At 39.2% G+C, this 19,419-nt stretch overlaps 1 protein-coding gene across 1 annotated transcript in view; it reads right to left on the reverse strand.

The window, feature by feature from the left end:
• The window catches only part of EFCAB6 (EF-hand calcium binding domain 6), a 55,880-nt gene that overhangs the window by 3,528 nt on the left and 32,933 nt on the right, over nt 1-19,419 (reverse strand). Inside the window, 6 exon segments of the mRNA XM_068692598.1 lie at nt 1,958-2,107; nt 4,552-4,736; nt 5,635-5,812; nt 7,694-7,921; nt 12,248-12,310; nt 12,313-12,462. Of these exon segments, the coding sequence (XP_068548699.1) occupies nt 1,958-2,107; nt 4,552-4,736; nt 5,635-5,812; nt 7,694-7,921; nt 12,248-12,310; nt 12,313-12,462 (954 nt within the window).

Raw genomic sequence — 19,419 nt, forward strand, 5'->3', positions numbered from 1 at the left:
CAAATGCTTGGCCTATAGGCATACTTTCTGAACACTTCACTGAGAACCCAATTTGAACAGGATGCATCTGGTTCACCTAATGCTAAAAAAATCACAAAGTGCCTTTTACAGTACTTCAGCTGTTTATACAATAATAATGTATATTATATGGGGCATTTTATATTATTATTATATAATAGTAATACCCCAGTAATGCCCCAACATGAAAGAAAATAATTGACTGATTTCTGAGGATCCCATCATTAATCTTTGTGGGCCATGCCAGTTATCATTAGTTTTCATTAGTTTTCTGGAAAATTCAGATTATTCTACATCTTTCCCCCCTAACAACTCAACATCTGAAATCAGTAATAGCCCTGTGCAAACAGTACAGCCATAAACAGCGGCATTACTGAAGTTAGTAGAGAGCTAATTTCTCCGTTTCAGTAAATTAAGTTACCTAGGAGACAAAGGGATCTATAGCTCCACAGATCACTTTCTATCTTGTTAAATGGTCGATTAACACCTTTGCAGTAGTATTCTGGAATTGGGGATGGCTTCTTGATCTAAATCCATGAGGCGCTAGATTTTATTCAACTTTTTATTTATTTTTGCTTAGCTTAGGTCATGTTAGGGAAGCTTGATTTGAAAGCTGCTGACATAGTTTTAACTAGGAAAAATAATCATCACGTGTCCTAGAGGAGTATGACAAATTAAAATCAAATGTAACAGGCCTGATCTTCGCTCCCTCTCCCCTAAGTTTTGTCTGCTGAGGCAGTACCCAAGCAGGCAGAAAGCTGCAATGACAGCCAGGGAGCCTCAGGCACAAAGATGATACAGCCACACTGATGCTTGTTTTTCCCCTGGCCTTCATGCAGGGGCAGCAGGGTTTCAGCTACGTGGCAGTGCCAGAAGATATCATGTTCCCAGTAATACTAAATAAGTTAAGGTTTAAAAGAGCCATTCTGTGACTGGTATGATCTAAAGGGTTTTAGACTGGTTCTTAGAAATGCTAGGCAGCAAGCTGGCTTCCTGCAGCTGCAGGGAAAAGGGAGCTTCAGAAGCACACCCCATGACTGCTTTTTGCATTTAGGCATTTGCTTACTATGATGGAGCATCCCATCTACCAGTTTATCAGTTCTTCAAAGCAGTAGTGATAGGAAGGGGTGTCCCATGCATGTCCCCATGCAGCATTAAATGGGTTTAGAGACACACTGTATTATTTTCTTGCAATTGAGTAACATATATTCAGAACGCCTCTAGAACAGATAGTGATTATTATTCCTAGTAAAAACAATGTCAAATATTTTTAAATTAATTAAGGATTAAGTTTAAAGATTAAGCTAAGCAAAAGTCAAACTCTCTGTGAGCTACATGAAGAAGCAACTCCTGATTCCAGACTCTATATATCTAGAATACACAGGTGTATATTTGCTATTTGAGGGGATACAAGGTACCAAAATATTTGTAGAGGATATGGATCCCTCACCTGGTACAAAATTATGCTGCACACAGAAAAGTAAAGAGAGAAACCAGTACAAGGGACTCTCAGTTGGGGAGTACTTAGGCCCATTCCACATTCAGAAGGGAACACTCCAGTTGAAGGGCAACAGGATCCTGCAGCTGTAGCAGTGACTACAGGGAGACCTACCATAAGGAACTCATTCAATGCAGCCAACACTTCAATTCCCTTACCATGCATTTGTGAAAACTATGTATTTAAAGTTTGTATGGGGACTAAGATTTTCTCTATTTTATGTATGCTGTTATAGCAGGATCCCAACAAGATCCCAGACCTCCAGAAAGTATAACCATGTGGAGACTGATTACCATGAGCAAAGGTCAGAGCAAAGGCTATAGAGAAGCTAGGATGAGTTTATATATCCTAGTTCAGGACCATTCTTCAGAAAAATCTGTCAGGAAGCTCAGATTAAACTACTGTAATTTTTCTGACTATTTCCTGCTAAATGCAACTTACTTGTCTGAAATCTGCAATATTTAACAGTCCAGTACGACTTTCATCATAGGATTTAAAAGTTCGCTTCATTGGTCTCCAGCAGTGCAAGATCTGGGGCTGAATTCTCATAATTGGACTGCAAAATGACATGGTTTGTGGTCCAGGACTCATCTAACAAAGTTGGGTGAGAAATACGATCATTTACTAACATCATGGACACAACTGGGCACACTATAACGCAGAATGAAAAGGTACTGGAAAGTAACACTGACTTAATCGGCAACTGGTTGTCAAGTAGTTGTTTACATATTATTGCAAGATACTGTTTACACAAGATAATTTTAACCTATAGCATTTTAATATTCTTGGAAAGCGCAGATGGTATATTTACTTAATCACTGTCAACGCCCTAACTTTTTATTATTTGAAACTGATTCTGAAGTCAGTGTTACTTCTCAGATCTCAGTGTTTTTACATGTATTGTGCTTGTCCTTGTTTCAACTCCCTTCTTCAGTAATTTTTAATTGCCTGCAGTGTTCATTTTTCAGTGTTATTATTTTTTTTTTTCTTCTTCTTTAAAATGACTGAATTCATAATCCAGCTATGGAAGCAGTATGGTATTTAAGAAAAACAATTCCCCATGTACATTTTCCTCAGTACCTAAAACACCTTGTAATCCGTTTTTTAACACCTCTGTAGTTCAACAGCTGGAAGATAGTGTAAATTTTACTTGGGAAATGGTGTCTTTTGTTGTTTTGGCCTGGCTAAACTCCTTATGTTGTTGTACCCTGAACACATGTGAACTGCAGAATTACTCCTTATGGTGAAATTCATTCCATTTGTACAAAGCATTAATACTCCAGTATTACCACGAGTAAGAGACTTTGAGAAAAGTCAGCAAGCCTCAAGCCACCTTTGGCATCTGGATGTGCTCTATTACCCTTTTATTTTCCTACAGGTCCTGCTCAACTTCTTCCCAATGCCTTGCTGGTATTATTATTTTAATTGGGTAAGCCAATTATGCCACATTTGTGCCAGTTGCACGTGAGCTAGTCTTCTGACAAATGTCTCATTGTGAAGGAAATGTACAGTGGACTTTATACAACTGCTTTATGGACAAGGGCACCATGCTGCACCTATATGTGTTTTAAGAGGCCTAGTGGTCGGCTACACCATTGTTCTGTGCTCTTGATGTATTCCTCCTTCAGAATATGTAGCTGAGGAATGTTTGGATACATGAATAATGCAATTTCCAACCCAAAACACTGTGCACCCTTGTGGGTTGAAGGGAGGGAAAGAGCTCTTTACAGTGAATGCAGCTTGGGTTATTTTCATAGCTCAGAGCCTGGATAAAGCCCTAGGACATCGATTCTCTCAGGCTTTTGAGAAAGCAACAAAAATAAAATAAAAAAGATTTTATTTGTTGGTTGTTTTTTTTTTTTTATTATTATTATTATTATTCCTTTTGATATTTATCTGTATAGTTATTAGGTGGAATGGGGTAAACAATCTATGAGGAAATTTCATTTTAAATATTACATTATATAATGATTCTCGGAACATGGGCTGGGAACTTCATTATATTTTATAAACAGAATAAATAAAATAAAAAGGATTCAGGACAACTACATACAGACTTAAAAATGACTGCTTTATCCACTCCAGAATACTGGGATAGAATTTTACTGCATCAGATTTGTATATAAAGGAAACCTTATGTAAGATAATGAGGTTCTTCGATGCAAAACTTACTAGTTTTGCCTTACTCTCCCTACTGGTAGTGAATTCTTGATAATTCCTAATGATACTTTGGTAGCATACCTTGGTAGCAATCTGCTTGTTCCACATCTGAAAACTATTCAGTAATGTAATTTCTCTACAAAATGCTGCTACTAACCATGTCTAAACTAATTAGGCACAGTAAAAAAACAGCCTAAAAATGTAGCAGGCTTGCTGAATGAGCAGATTTGGAATTTGGCACTGTTCCTACTACAGAACTTGGTTGTGACGCTATTACTGATGACTTCCTTTCTGGGCCACTACAGCCAGTATTCTACATTTCTTCCAATCTTTTCTGCCTTTGAGTGGTACTATGGGCAAAGGGGAACAGCCTGTGGGTAACCGTCATTCATTGCAGCTTGGGGAATTGCTATGTGTGACAGGGAGAGCTGCAAGGGCACAATGTGGCTGATCAGCCCTGGCTACAAGACGTTCTCAGTGACCATTAACAGCAGTGCAAGTGAGATCTTCCTCTGGACTTGTCTTACAGGTCTGGGCATGGGGCAGGAGCACAGCCCCAGTCAGTCTGGAGCTACAGTCAGTAGCTCCAGACTGGGCCCTCCTGACACACATTCACTGCACATTTTATTTCTAACTTGATTTTTATTTAGTTCAGCAAAAGCTCTTAAATGTTTTCCACTAGTAATTATTATCCAAATTTTAGCAAATGTAACCAATTTACCATAAAACTTGGGTACAAGGCAGCACAGGGAGTTAAATCTTCCAGCTGAAGGAGATACCAAATAACAATTAATATAAGAGAATGCTAGAATACTATGTCACTACAGAAGAAAAAAAAAAAAAGTAATTTTGATTTTTATATGCTTTGTTTGTACCGGTTTTTGTGGCTTCTGTATAATCACCCTTTGTAGCAGTGAGCTTTTCTGTGGTTTTAACAACAAGATACAACTCTGAAGGAAGTCACAGTATGCAAATTTTCCATTTTTCTTGAAATCATATTTTGTTGTTATTTGGTTAATTTCCTCTTTACTTAAACCCCAGTGGAACTTCTCTGCTATATCTGAAATAATACAGAAATGCAGAAAGAATATTCATTTTGTCATTCATAAAAATAGACAGTCATTGTACTGTACACGTTTTAGCAGGAATAATGTTGACAAGCTCAGTTTCAGTGACTGCTGAAAATGTATTATATATGTATTATATATATATATATATGTATTTATATATAAATGTATTATGCAGCTATTGCTAGATGCAGGTATATACATATGCCTAAACTTATAGGGGTAGCAGTTCACTTTTAACAGGGCTTCAGGGGACTGATAGCATGGTACTTTGATTTTAAATGCACAAGAAATATGCCTTGGTGCTAACTGTAATAAACATTCTGATAAGCTAACGTTCTTATACTGAGGAGTTTATATCTAATTACACAGGTGTGCATTGTCTTACCACACATGCAAATGTCCTAAGAAAAGCACTGGGAATTCTGTGTAGAAGAGAACACAACAGAAGAGCAGCATAGCTCATCTTGTCTAAGAGTAAAATCCAAGGTCCTTGAAATCAGCAGGCATTCACCCATCAAGACCAGAGCAGCCAGAAGCAAATACAAGATCACAAGTAAAAGATTGATGAAGCTGTTCAGTTATCACCAGGCATGCTAAGGGTGGTGTACTGGGAAGGTGATGAGATAGCTTGTATACAAACCAAAAGTATCAACAAGCATAGCCATGTTCTCTTTTTCTAAACAGTAAATAATTCTGAAGAGGAACATGAACTTTTTGCATCCAAGTGTACAGTAAGCTGTTCTGCTCTGCAGTAACAGGGTGGTACCTGGAGCAATCACACAGTGGATGCCAGCTGACTAAAGACTAAATGTTCCAATGGCCAGGACATCAGAAGGAAAACAGAACACATAGGAGAATTAATAGAGCACTTTTCAGATGGTAACAAACCTAGGAAGTCTGACACTGGGATTTCTCCTAGCTTGCCGACATCCTTCTCTTTGCACAGTTTAATTATGCTTCTCCAGGAACATTGGATGTCCTTTCTTATCTTATTTTCTATTGTTTCGCAATTAAGGACAGGTGTAGAACATGCCGTTGCTGTCTGAGGATGGCTGGATGCTGGTGTCTAAAAGCAAGAGATAATGGTATTATTTTCATCCAAGTTTTACTGGTTGTGTAGAGAAAACACCAGATGACAAATCCAGTTTCTGGCTTTCCAGACTTAAAACTAACGTATCACCCAAACCATTTTTAAGTCTGTTTTGAATTGTGTCAGCATGTTAGAAAATTCTTAGTGTCAGAATGACGCTATTCATTTAATGGGCCTTGACCACTTTTTTTTTTTCATTATTAGTCATTATTTTATTTACTTTACTTGTGAATCTTTAATAATTTCTCCAAACAGTTTCTTATTAAAGAACAGATCCTGTGTTTAAAAAAGACATGTAATACCACCTTAGAATAAACAAATCAATGCAAAGTCACTGAATAATGCAGTAACAGTACTTTGATTTGTTACTAGAAGAGTCAGTTCTACAGTGCTCATGTGCAGAGCCACAGAAAGAATAATGTGAGAGGATCGAATTGTTTGCTGTCTTTTTTGACTGCTGCCTCAGGAGTACTGTGGGTGAGCTGGAAGTAAAGCCCTAGCCTACTTCTCTATTATGGTTGTACAAGCCATAGTTATGCTTCTAGGTCCAACAAATAATCTCATATTTAGTGAGACTTCCCAGTGCTCCCTCAGGGGTTTCTCTACTGCAGACTGTCTGAGGACTCGAGCACATTCCCATGCAGCAAATGCTGCAGGGATGAATGCTGATGGATGAACATCAGGTTGGCTGGGGTCTGTCTAGAACACTATGAGTTCTGGGAGACTTACATTCCCTTCCTGTTGTCTTACACCATCCGATCTAGCATTCACAGTCAGCAAGGAGAAATTTTCCAGTGCTTTCTCTGAGAACTGGATCAAAGCATGAAGGACACACACAGCTAATTGTCTGGGCTTTTCAAGAAAGAACCTACAGTTATTGCAATAATTGAGCTAGCAATGGGCCAGTGTTTAGATTTACCAGCTGTGACAAGTTGTTTGCATCTTTAATTTAATCAATCTGTCATTTCTTTTTCAGTAGCTAAACATCTCCATGTAGAACTAGTTAGAAAATACAAGCATGTTCCAGGCACTGAATAATTCTAAATATTTTATTTTTCTTCTGTAGGCTTGATTATAACCAAAGAACATGGAATAGGTGCATGTAGATCCACAAAGGGGGATATTGAACATTTCTGCCAGTATTTATTTCCAACCTGTCTGTCAGTCCTGTCACTAGCATAAGAGGCCAGAATGGAAGCTGGGGGGGGGGGGGGGGGGGGGGGATTATTATTGACATTAAGCATATTGACATTATTGACATTAAGCATAGATAGGAATGCCAAAGCAAAATTACTGCCTTCCTAATCCACTTCTCTTATCTCTCTTTGAGGTCTTATGATCAAGTCTACCAGTAAGACTAACACCCATTAACAGCTGTAACAGCTGTAATTTGGCATCCACCAAAAAGCAGAACAAGACCAGCAGAATGTAAACACCAGGTAGAAAACTGTAACTTCCAATCCTGCCTAGCCTTCTCAGATGACCATCTACATTTTTTATGTTGCATTTTCAGCTATTGAGCCTTTGTTTACTTTGTTCTGAGAAATGTGATTGTGCTTAAGAATAGAAATTTTATTTGCCATACAGCTCTGATGGATGTGCCGAAGGTAACAGCAGGGAATATTACTGGTATAAATTGATATATATGAGTTGACTTCAGTGGAGTTACAATTTGACCCGATTTTTGTCATTGTAAAGCAAATATTTTACAAATAACTTCATTTGCTTATTAGCAGATTTTCATGCCTGATTTCCTTGGCAATCAATAGAAACACCTTCACTGAGTCCCACAGGTATTATTTTCAGCCTATGCACAGAGAAAAAAAAAAAGAAAACTCATAAAACAACCACACTTACACTCTTTTGCCCTACTAGGGGAGATAATGTATTGGGACACTCAGGCTGAGAAGACACTTGTGCTTCCTGCATGGCATGGCTAGCTGGCTTGGTAGAAGTTGCAAGACTAGGAACGCTGAGAGTGCTTGATGGCATTGTTACGAGTTCTGAGCTGAACTTTCTCAAAAAGTCCTGATATTTCAGCCACCCACCAGCATCAACATCCACTGTGTTCCAAAGATTTTCAAACTAATGAAGAAGCAAAAGATGACTTTTGCAAATGTTAGTTTTACAACAGCATCCCCTAAGGTACTAACAATGTGACAAAATGTATTGAAAAAAAAGGAAGAAGATGACTTACAACAGAAGGAATCCTAGGGTTCATCTTATTAAAAAAAATAATAATAATAATAAATCATATCTTCTCTGCAGAAGCCTGCACAAAGCTGGGAAAACAATGAAAAAGGGACTTCTGCAGAATATTTTTAATTGAATTGAGCCCTTAGTGTGCTGGTTATACTATAAACCCTGTGATTAGACACAGTGATTGAGGTGCTGTATAGAAGAATAACATTTTATCATGAAATCTAAAAACATGCTGCATGTGTGTCCTGGCTATGTACCATTAAGGAGAATTTTTCATGCTATTGGGTACACACAAGTTCTACAGCCACCTCAGTAAGCCATTAAGGTTCCTCAATTATTGTACTTGCATCACCAAATTATTTCACCCCAAGGGCAAAAAATGAATCAGCATGAAAGAACACAGCAGAAAATCTTTACAGCCTTTCGAATCACATAAAGTTATGAGATACTGCCAGGAACCATACCTCTACAATACTGACAGCCTGTGAAAGTCCTCAGGGCAGCTGCTGATGCCCTTGTTTCTGCTGCCTGAAAGGATCTGTGGAGGTCTGATGGCTGCTTGGCACAAGGCGGGGCAGGCATCCCACTCTCTGCATGATGTATGGCACTGTAAGGATGAGGTTGGGCTGTTTTTCACTGAACAGCTCTTTATTCCATAAGTAGCTGTACTGAATTGAATGGGACTACTCATGATATAAGCTACTAATCAAAGCAGGGATTATCACAGTCTGCCCTTCAATGAGCTGCACTCATTTTGCAAGTGTTTCAAGAGCCATCAGTATGCTTTTTGGGGGGCCTTCATTGTTGATTTTTAATATAAATCTGTTTGGGAACCTCAGATTGCTTTTGATTTGATCTTTTTCAGCAGAGACTTAAACCCTAAAGGAAACTAGTCACCTCTTTGATGCATGTGCCAAGTCGCAGTCAAACTTCAAAGGGCAAAGGATACATTTTGAATTTCCTTTCAACTTTCCCCCATTGGCCTGGCTGCTACCACATTATGAATTATAAACAATTCTATTTTGCACTTGTGATTACACTTCACACTTCTTGTGAGGATCTCAAAGTGTATTACAAACTTCAATTAAATCGAACAATACCCCAATAAACTGGGTTAACTATAGTTAGAAACTTTCAACAGGCAACAAAATGTAGCCATTTTGAGGACTGCAAATAGTTCAGGCAAGTCAAGGTAGTTCAATCAGAGGAGGAAAGTGCCTGTAATAAAAAGGGGGGTATCACTCAGGAAGATATTAATCAACACCTTGTTTGCCATTTGTTTACACCTTTTATGAGAAAGGCCACATTATCAGAAATTCAGAAGACCAAGAAGCCAAATTTCAGGAAGAATGTCTTCATCTATTACTTAATATGGATTCCAAACAAGTCTTGCTAATAGCAAACAGTAGTAAGTGACCATCATTCAGAAGAGGATAAAGATGGCATTTTTTGTGAAGTCATCCAGACTATGACTATTGGTAACACTTTTGTAAGAGCTCTGAGCAGTGACAACACCTTGAACAGCAGGGGTCTGGTTTAGCAGTGGCAAATCCTGTACCCAGATTGGAAGGCTCTCCTGGAGCCTCTTCATATAGATATACATAGGCATATCTTTGAGAGACCTGTCAAAATTAAAATATCTGGAGATATAGGGCTTGAGTCTTACTCACACAGAGGCTGCTGCTTACATAAATGAGGCTCCTCAGGACTGCTTCTCATTGCTATTATAGATGACAGTTTCTATCAGGATTTTTTTTCTTTACTTCTCTGAGGTTCTTTTATGCATAAAATAACTCCTGTGTCATTTCCGTTCTTCTTGAGCACAAAGTAGACAGAATCTAGTCTGGACAACTTTTCAGCTGGAGATGCCTGCCATCCTGCTTCTAAAAAGGAAAAAACAAGAGATTTTTCACAACTCAGTACTATGTGTGCCTGCCTGCCTTAGAATCATAGAATATGCTGAGTTGGAAGGGACCCACAAGGATCATCGAATCCAACTCCTGGCAGCACACAGGTCTACCCAAAAATTCAGACCATGTGACTAAGTGCACAATCCAAATGTTTCTTAAACTCTGACAGGCTTGGTGCAGTGACTGGGGAGCCTGTTCCAGTGCGTGACAACCCTTTTAGTGAAGAACCTCTTCCTGATGTTCCGCCTGAACTTCCCCTGTCACAGCTTGACACCATTCCCACGGGTCCTATCGCTGGTCACTAAAGAGAATGGTCACATTGCTGATCACTAGAGAATAGATCATTGCCTGTCCCTCCACTTCCCCTTGTAAGGAAGCTGTAGACCATGATGAGGTCTCCCCTCGGCTTCCTCTTTTCCAGGCTGAACAAGACAAGTGACCTCAGTCATTCCTCATATGTCTTCCCCTCTAGGCCCTTCACCACCTTTGTAGCCCTCCTCTGGACACTCTCCAACAGTTTCATGTCCTTTTTGTACTGTGGTGCCCAGAACTGGACACAGTACTCAAGGTGAGGCCACACCAGTGCAGAGTGGAGCAGGACAATAACTTCCCTCAACTGACTAGCAATGCTTGATGCACCCCAGGATACAGTTGGCCCTTCTGGCTGCCAGGGCATACTGCTGGTTCATATTCAGCTTGATATCAACCACAACCCCCAGATCCCTCTCTGCAGGGCTGCTCTCCGGCATCTCATCACCCAGTCTGTATGTATAGCAAGGGTTGCCCAGTCACAAGTGCAGGACCTGGCAATTGCTCTCATTAAATTTCATGTGGTTGGTGATCACCCAGCTCTCCAGTTGGTCCAGATGTCTCTGCAAGGCCTTTCCACCCTCAACAAGAGTCAACTCCTCCAAGTTTAGTATCATCAGCAAATTTGCTCAAAACACCTTCTAGTCCTACATCCAGAGATTAGCCATGAAAAAAACCTGGATCTTCCACTCAGTGGTTCACAGGGATAAGGAAACAAATTTCCACTTCTGTTTTCATCTGGTGTGGAGGCTCCAGATTTAAGAAGACCTGGCAGTTGCTCTTGGTACCTTGCCAGCAATATGATGACCAGGAATAGAGCACAGGCCATTTGTTCTATAATTTTCAAGGGGGAAGCAGAAAATACTTCGATTTTTTCAGTGCTTTCATTTGCTACTATACATATGTAGTATATATATAGTGCCCAATAATATGGCAGACTCTCTACTGTAATTACAAGCAGACCCCACTCCTGTCTGCAATTTGTGGTCAAAAGTGCTGGTGGGAAACACTGGGACAAAAAATCAGAGGATATATATGTGCAATGAACAAAGTACCAAAATAATTTTCAGGATCTAGACAAGCATAAGAGTTCTGTGTCTCATCTTTCAGTTTCCAAAATAATATTGATGCAGTCACAGACATGAAGGTTGGAGTGCTGTTAAGTAAAATATTAAACTTTGTAATCAAGGTTACCTCTGGTTTGATTATTCACCTAGTTTGGGACTAGGAAAAATCACAGTGACACATCATTAGCAAAGATAAAAAATTGCATCTTTTTACTTTAAATCCAGCAGAAACATAATCTTAGGAAAGATGGGAACCTCAGATTCCACTGAGATTAACACAGGTCTAACCAGGTGCTTCGTAGAGACAGATTCATGTCATGACGTTCATCACTCAAACTAAGTTCAAGGTTACATAAATTCTGCTAGCGCTAATCTGGGAGAATCTTTAATCCAGAAAAGTAGCTGAGAGGTGACTGGGAAACATCAAATGCTTGCCCTTTTCTTTGTCCAATGAGGGCAGGACAAAATAGCTACTGAGGAAAAGGAATTTGCATTAAATCCCCATGAAAGTACTTTCTACTCCATGTCGACAATGTGCCTCCCTACTCCTCACCCCCATCGAATTAACTCAAAATTGAAAAAAGAAACTTTTAAAATAGTGAATACACAAATGAAGAGCTAAGAAAAGAGAGCTACTGCAGTTTAAATTCACAACAGTATTAGCAATAGCATCTCCGTGACTTTGTTTTAGAAAGCCTGTGGTTATTATAGTTCACAGCTATACTCAGAGATAAGGAAAAAAGGATATCCCACAAATGTAGCAACCAATGTTCATGGAGTGACTCTCAAAACATTTTCATTTCTTCCAAATTGTTAAACAAGTTCTTGCCTATTCAGAACAATCTGTAAACACGTCTATAGCCACAGTCAATTTACCTACTGTACGCTTAAACTAACAATAAAAAATAAAAGAGTTTTCTTACTTGCTCTTCAGTCAGCTGTTGAAAATATCAGTTACAAATATCCCAGAACTCCTCTTTTGATATCATGTGTTATCTTTTGAAGAGTCAATATCTTTAAAGTCTTGTGCAATCCTGTCTAAGTAAGCAGTTGCTACTTCTGATACCTGCGAGAGTTTGCCTCTCTTTGACAGCTCCCAAGAAGATTTAGGCAGAATGACTTTTTGCCCTTCCTCAGTCTAGACAAACTATACACACAGAATTAGTAATGGATCCACTGAATAAATTATAAATCACGGTGTGGCATTCAGCCAGCCGAAGAGGGAAAAGTCGACAGAGAAGGCGGTCTTGGAGATCCTGCAGGCAGTAAAACCTGCTTCCAGGAATTCTGGTTTATACCACAAAAGAGAAAAGAGAAAACTATACATAGTTAAGGGGAAAAATAGACTCTATAAACACGATCCAACTGGTGACAGGCCAACAAAAATCGCAGAATTCCAAGACTGACCTACAGATTTACAAGGGTCTAAAAAATTGGGTTATCTTACAAAGAGGGCTATTCTGTTAATACAGAAAAAGGGAAGTAAATGCTAACTAGTCCAAATATCCCAAATACGTTCTTCTCATCTGAATAGTCTTTAGCACAGAGTGGAAATCTATTTGATTTAAAAGACATTTCAGTCCTGAAATGAAAGAGACGACAATTACTTCCCTTCCATTTCTAAGTCCCAGGTATATTCACTGTGGCACTTTCAAATCTGTTCACCCACAGTAGGAATACAGCAGCTAAATATTGCAGTTGAATATTGCAAAGGTAGAGAATGTGTCAAGGTAGAGCAGAAAAGGGGTTGGGAACACGTGTGTTAATGCTTGCACGAGGTGTGCACCAATCCTTTTTTCTGTGTATTGCTGTCAATTTAACACCAGTGTGTGGCTGTTAAAATCTACCACCAAAGCTTCCTCCTAACTAAACTCCCATTACTGCAGGGTGAGAATTCACATTTTGAGTAAATGCAGTAGGAGGTCATGTGGCAAGCAGAGATAAAAGCTGCAAAAGTTGGTTGGAATACACTGCAGAGCAAAGAACTACTGTGCTTTGGTACAGTCATACCTTAGAATACCGAAAGATTCACTGTGCATGCAAAAAGATACATTTCATAAAATTAAGTATCAGTGAAGCCTATATAGCATTTGCATTCTATCTCCAGCAAGCTCAGTTTTTAAAATGGAATCAAGTTTTACTTATAAAATTAGTCCCAGGAATGGCACAATAATTGTAATTAAAAAGCAGTACCAGAATTTTGAAAAGGCAACTACTTATTTTCAGGAACAGAAGCCAACTTTCCACCCACTGGCACTGTCTAAACTAAATATGTAAAATATCTTGAAAGGAAAGTTTTCACAAACAGAAGTAGTAGCCATCTTTACTATAGCTATGGTAAGAGGTAAAAACAACAACAACAAAAATAAATAAATCTGGTTTTGGTCCAAAGATGTTTCTTTACAATGTGTTAAATGTTACTACTATATTTTATACCTCCATGTTTAAGCACATAAGCATTGCCACCTTCCTGCTCCATGCAATATGAAATATCAAAAAAGAAACAGATCGCTTTTTGTCCTGAGTTCCTGATTCCTTATCACATCTCACATGATCGCTATAACTGAATGGAAAATAAAATATGTTTCTTACAGAACTGCAAGAAGTCTGCCTCCGATCAGAAGACTCCCCTATTTTCAGATGCAAGTAACACTTTTTATTATTAACCATGCTTTACATAAAACATTTCTGCAGGATAGGTATTACAGCTGCATTACCAAGAGAAGAAACACAAGAAGTGGAATTATTCATGCAGACATGTAGCCAGGTCCTTGCTGTTGTCAGAAAATGAAGATTGCCAGGCATGGTACAGTACCAGGCATACCTTCTGCCTGCAGGCCAGTCTAAGACTAGAAACCACATCACCTCTGCTTTTAATTATTCTTATGAAGCCAAAGACTTAGAGAAAGAATTACTGCCCTGGAACCTTTTAAAGAACCATATATGGAAAGTGTAAGCTTTCATAATTTATTTAAATTCAAGAGCTTATTTATTTATTTATTTATTTATTTTTATTATTTCATAAGACCTAACACTCTTTGATCTTAAAATGGTAAGAAAGCTAATAAAAATAACTTGTTCTTCTTGTAAAGCACAGATTGAAAACTAGAAAACCATTTATATCCAGTTATTGCCTTTCATTCATCTATGACCTTCAGTTAGTACATTCATTGTAAACCTGTGACTGTATAATCTGCAGCTAAAATTATCACCTTTAGCTGAAGTAGTCAAGTTGGGGCCTAAAATTTCAGAGTCTGGTCTGGGCATCTGGATTTTTAAGTACACACAGTGTGGGTATGTTTCTTAGCTTTGCTGTGTCTCAATTTAACCTCATGACTGAAAGGAAGTAACAGAATGAATCTGATTCAGAGCTGTGCAGTTTATGTCCTAGTGGTGCTTACAGACAATTTATAGAAGAATTTTTTGGGGCTAGAAAAAGGGATAGTTCTCTTTCAGCTGATTTTCTGCTATTCACTGCAATGTATTCCACTCATCCCATCAAACTCTTTATTTATCTCGTTTCAGAATTCAGGGGACAGGGCTCTGTACGCTGCTCCTGCTCTGTAGTTTCTCAAATCGCTGTAGGTCTTGGAGAGTTACCTGTTCCACACCATGCCAGCTGATGCTGTAGGCTGTTACCTCCAGACTACCTGACCATCCTGCTCAGCACCTGCGTACCAGGAAGGCTCTGAGCAGGCATGAGACCTCTCTAGCATCTCTCAGTTCTTCACAGACTTTTATGTCTCTCCTAATACTACTTGTAAGAGCCTTCAAAGGATCATGCAAATCCACTTTCACCTCCTGCTTTTGCTAAGAGAGACATTATTGCAAGGCTTTTCTCATGGGCTGCTCTATGTAGATCACTTGCCATTCAAAGTAGGGCTGCATTTTTATTCTTTAGGAAGTTCTCTGCACAGTCTCATGTCCTTTTCTATAAATGGCACGACTATGCTGATTAGTAATAAAAGAAGGCTCCACCACCCATACCTGTTCAGTGAAGCACCATTCCTGCAGCTCTTTCCTGTTTCTGGAAGAATTTTCTATTAAGTTGTTGTTGATGTTGTTATTTATTATTATTATTATTATTATTATTATTATTATTATTGTTGTTGTTGTTGTTGTTGTTGTTGTTGTTGCTGTTGTTGTTGTTGCTGTTGTTGTTGTTATTATTATTAATATTATTATTATTAAATCAGAACATCCAGATAAATTACAGTTTCTCTGGCCTTGTCACAAGTCTGACCTTTCTCCCTTTCTGGGGAGGTTTAGACAGCAAAGGTCTTGGGAAACCGCTTGTACAAGAAGCCTCTTGTATCTTTACCTGAAAAAAAAGACGCAATTTTCCTCTTTGTATGTGAGAATGACCTTTGCCAGGAGTAATCATCCTTTTGACATTTACATAAGTTGTAGAGGTTTCTGTGCTTACCCTTGGGACCATCCTTTACCTTAACAACAAGTATCTTCAGGTTGTTTTCCATAAATTGCTCTTCCCTAAAGATGTATGGAAGCAGCAGAGTTAGTTTCCTGAGTGTGGTTTGGGGTGGAAAGTCATTTTGTTCTTGTGTTCAAACAACCATATATTGTTTGGCATATATTGCCACCAGCCAGCCAGTTCTAGCTCTTAGAATCTGATTAAAAAGTTTCATTATTACAGAGAGGCCTGTGTTCTACCACTGGTTTGTAAGTGAAGCTATATCCTCATCTGGCAATGATCAGTTTAGCTCCATTAACCTGAGTGCTGATTTACACCTGCTGAGGATTTCATAGCTGGTGGGCAAAAAGAGCTTGTAATAATAAATGTGATTACAAATAAAAGATGAATACTCCAGTAAGGGTCATTTTGTAAGGTAGCATTTTTGTTTTGACCAACTGTTTGCAACTGACATACTCAAGTTTTGAGGTCACATTTGCAGGATAAAACACTCTGTAGTGTTTAGCATTTGTAATGGCATATGATGATTTGACAAAATGATTCAACACAATGAATCAAAGACTACTCTTTTGTCAAACTTTGCCTTGTCTACAAAAATGCCACAGCCCTCTACATGTAATTAAAATAACAGCTGTATTAAATAAATATGAAACATTAAGCCTAGGTAGAACTGTATCCAGTTCTCTGAGAAGCAGGAGCCATGGGCAGGACTCCCTGCTCTTCTGTCTCCCCAGAAGTGTCTAGTCCATCAGTACTACATCTGATGGTCTAATACTATGTTCTCAAAACCATTATTGCTCCTTTCTCCTTTTCCTTCTCTTCAAATAAATATAAAGTGAAGGAGAGGCTTTCATCCCAAGGAAAATTTTGCCATTTTAAAATTTTGCTTTCTAGCCTTAAATAGGGGCAGAAGCACAACTGGGGGCAAGCTGGGTAGCAGAAATTCCAAAAGATGCTGTTTTGAGAGGGGCAGAATAGATTATCTGGGATTTTGTTTCAAGAAATAAACTTTCTGAGCAGTTTTGGTTGTAGTATCCTATAGGTATTTTTGTTAGACCTTTTTGTTCATTACTCTAAACAGAGAAGGAAAGGGAGGTACAGCGTTGGTGAGCATTGTCAATAGGAAGAGATCTCAAGTAATCCTGGCACAGTGAGGTATGGCACATTGTAGTCACAGGGAGGGCAGTGCAAAGAAGAGCAGAAGCAATGAAGGGAAATTTCTGATCCAGTTTCACTATGTATTATTAGTAACTTGGGATTATATCATGGCACAAGGAAAGATTTGATATTTGTCAGCCTGAAGCAGATGTAATACTAACATGCACATATCCTAGAAGGGGTATTTCTCTGGAGAATGGCTGTTCTACGCGAGGACAGAGTTTGTGGAGCTGCTGACTAAGGGTAGGCATGTGATCAGCGGGCCTGATCAGCCTGGTGCAGAAGGTCACGACTGCTGAGTCATCTGTCTGCCCCGGTAACTGGCCCAGAGCAAGAGGGCCAGAGGTTCAGTAGATGAAGACTAATGAACAAACCTATAAGACTCCCACCCACAGAACAGGGAAAAGCACCACATCTGTACAGCAGGTCTTCACATATTCTTGGTGCAATTTCACAGGAAGATCATAGGTGCAACTGAAATTCATCTTCCCATGCCTGAACACAGTGCACAAGGGTTGGCTTAATAACACTGATAAATTTGTGAAGCACGAGTATGGAAAAATTGAGGAGAGGATGCCACTCCTCTGTTGCACGGTCTTTTTTGGTTAGTTTGTTTTTGAGCTCCAGAACTATATAGTTACAACAGATACAGTGTAGAGTTGCACTCAGTGCAAATCAGAGTTTTGGAGAGTCACAGCACAGTCACCCTCTGTTTGTGGAGCTGGTAAGCTGCATCAGTGCTGTCCCCTCTGTTGGTTTAGGAATAGTTTCCAAGAGCATGAGGAAGCTGCTTCATTTGCATTTTCCAGGTAGGGGTTGCAGCGCTGCTACTGCTGAGAGCAATGTGATGTGAGACCAAGTGGCTTAGCTTTGTAGACTCTCCAGCAGCAACATGTCCAACACAGATGGAGACAGCAACAACAGACCCAATGCTTTTCATTAGTAAATAGTGGATACTAGTCCTGGGACCTGGAGGCACACTTATCACAGTGCCAGGCTTCAAGAAGAGATGCACATTTGCTATACCCTCCTAGGTATAATCCTCTCACGGGTACTGGTCCAAAGAGAAACAAGATCCTCTCTGGCAGGAAGAGCAACAAGCATGAATAAGTGAGCCTGCAGTTTTGCAGGCAAGTAGATATGTACCTAGCTGGAAACAAAATGTACTCAGCTAGAAAAGAAAGCACTTTGCAGCATGAGACCAACTGCAGAGAAACTCAACAGGAAGCTAAACACAAACAGAAATAGAGAACTTGGTGTACAAACAGGAAGTTCAGGACAAAGCTAAATCAAATGCCTACTTGGATTTTGAAATGTTTCATGATTTTTCCTGCAAAGAAGTTCTGGAAATCAGCCCAGTTTCCAAATTTCATCATTTTACATTACATCACCTTTAAAAAAAAATAAAAATGGCAGTTTTGCCAAATATGGTTCTACTTACTCCCTTTGTCAGCTGAAAGACACACATGCCAGCAAATCCCTCATTAGCTCAATTCCTGCCCTTGAATGGGCACAAACAATGGTCTATCCCTTCTCTCCCTCATCTCTTCAACCTGACCTGCTCTCCTCCTTCTCACTGCTGGTCTCGACAGCTAAAGGTTTATTAAGCTCACTGCAAATCACTCAGCAGCCTCCACAGCAGGAAGGCTAAACAACACAAAACAATTGATCGCAATCCTTCCTTTCCTCTTGTGTTACCCACTACAGTGTAGGTGTGCTGATTCTGTGTAAAACCTTGTCCTAGATCTGACCAGCACTCCCTCTACTATTGCTTTTAATACATTCTTTCCTTTTTTCCCTTTACACTACTGAAATTGCTCACAGTGGAGAAGGATGGTGAGTACACTTTCTTTTGGGGTAGGAGGTGTCTGATTCCCCCTGAGTAGGTTTCATTAGGCCAGACTGCATTAGCCACTTATTTTAATGCAGAAGAGCTCCACTCAGACCTTATTAATCATAAGTCTGGCAGGTCAGCCAAGAAAAGTTCATGATGCTTATTCCCAACTCCAGAGTCTGGACTTTTACAAATGTCCTCAGAGAACCCACTGGTGCTTAACAGCATCCCCAAGACAAGGTCCTCTCTGTCTCCTTCCTCCTTTCTCAGCTCTTCTGCAGTTAGTTACCAGTATCAGAGCTAAGTGACATAACCGCAGTTCTTCCTTACCTGAATATTAAGCTGCAATCACACTGCTTGAAGTATTTTATGTTTCTTTAGTTCTATTTTCATGTAGTGTATCTCTACACCTCTACGGAGCTGTAATTCAGTGGGAATCCTGCTCATATAAATTAGACCAGATGTACAGATGCCATAGTGTGTATTCTAAAGAGTTAATCAGAATGTAAAGCTCATTAGCATATGTCAAAGACATCAAAAGATCCATGTGATGAATACAACATTTAGAAATCATTTTTTCAACTTCCCTTATTCAGCTATTTCTTAAGAAAAAATAAATAAATAAAATCTGAACCTGTATGGCTTTGGAGTTTGTGAATATTTGCTTTTGT

This window comes from Anas acuta, chromosome 1 (assembly GCF_963932015.1).
Source record: "Anas acuta chromosome 1, bAnaAcu1.1, whole genome shotgun sequence".
Classification (NCBI taxonomy): Eukaryota; Metazoa; Chordata; class Aves; order Anseriformes; family Anatidae; genus Anas; species Anas acuta.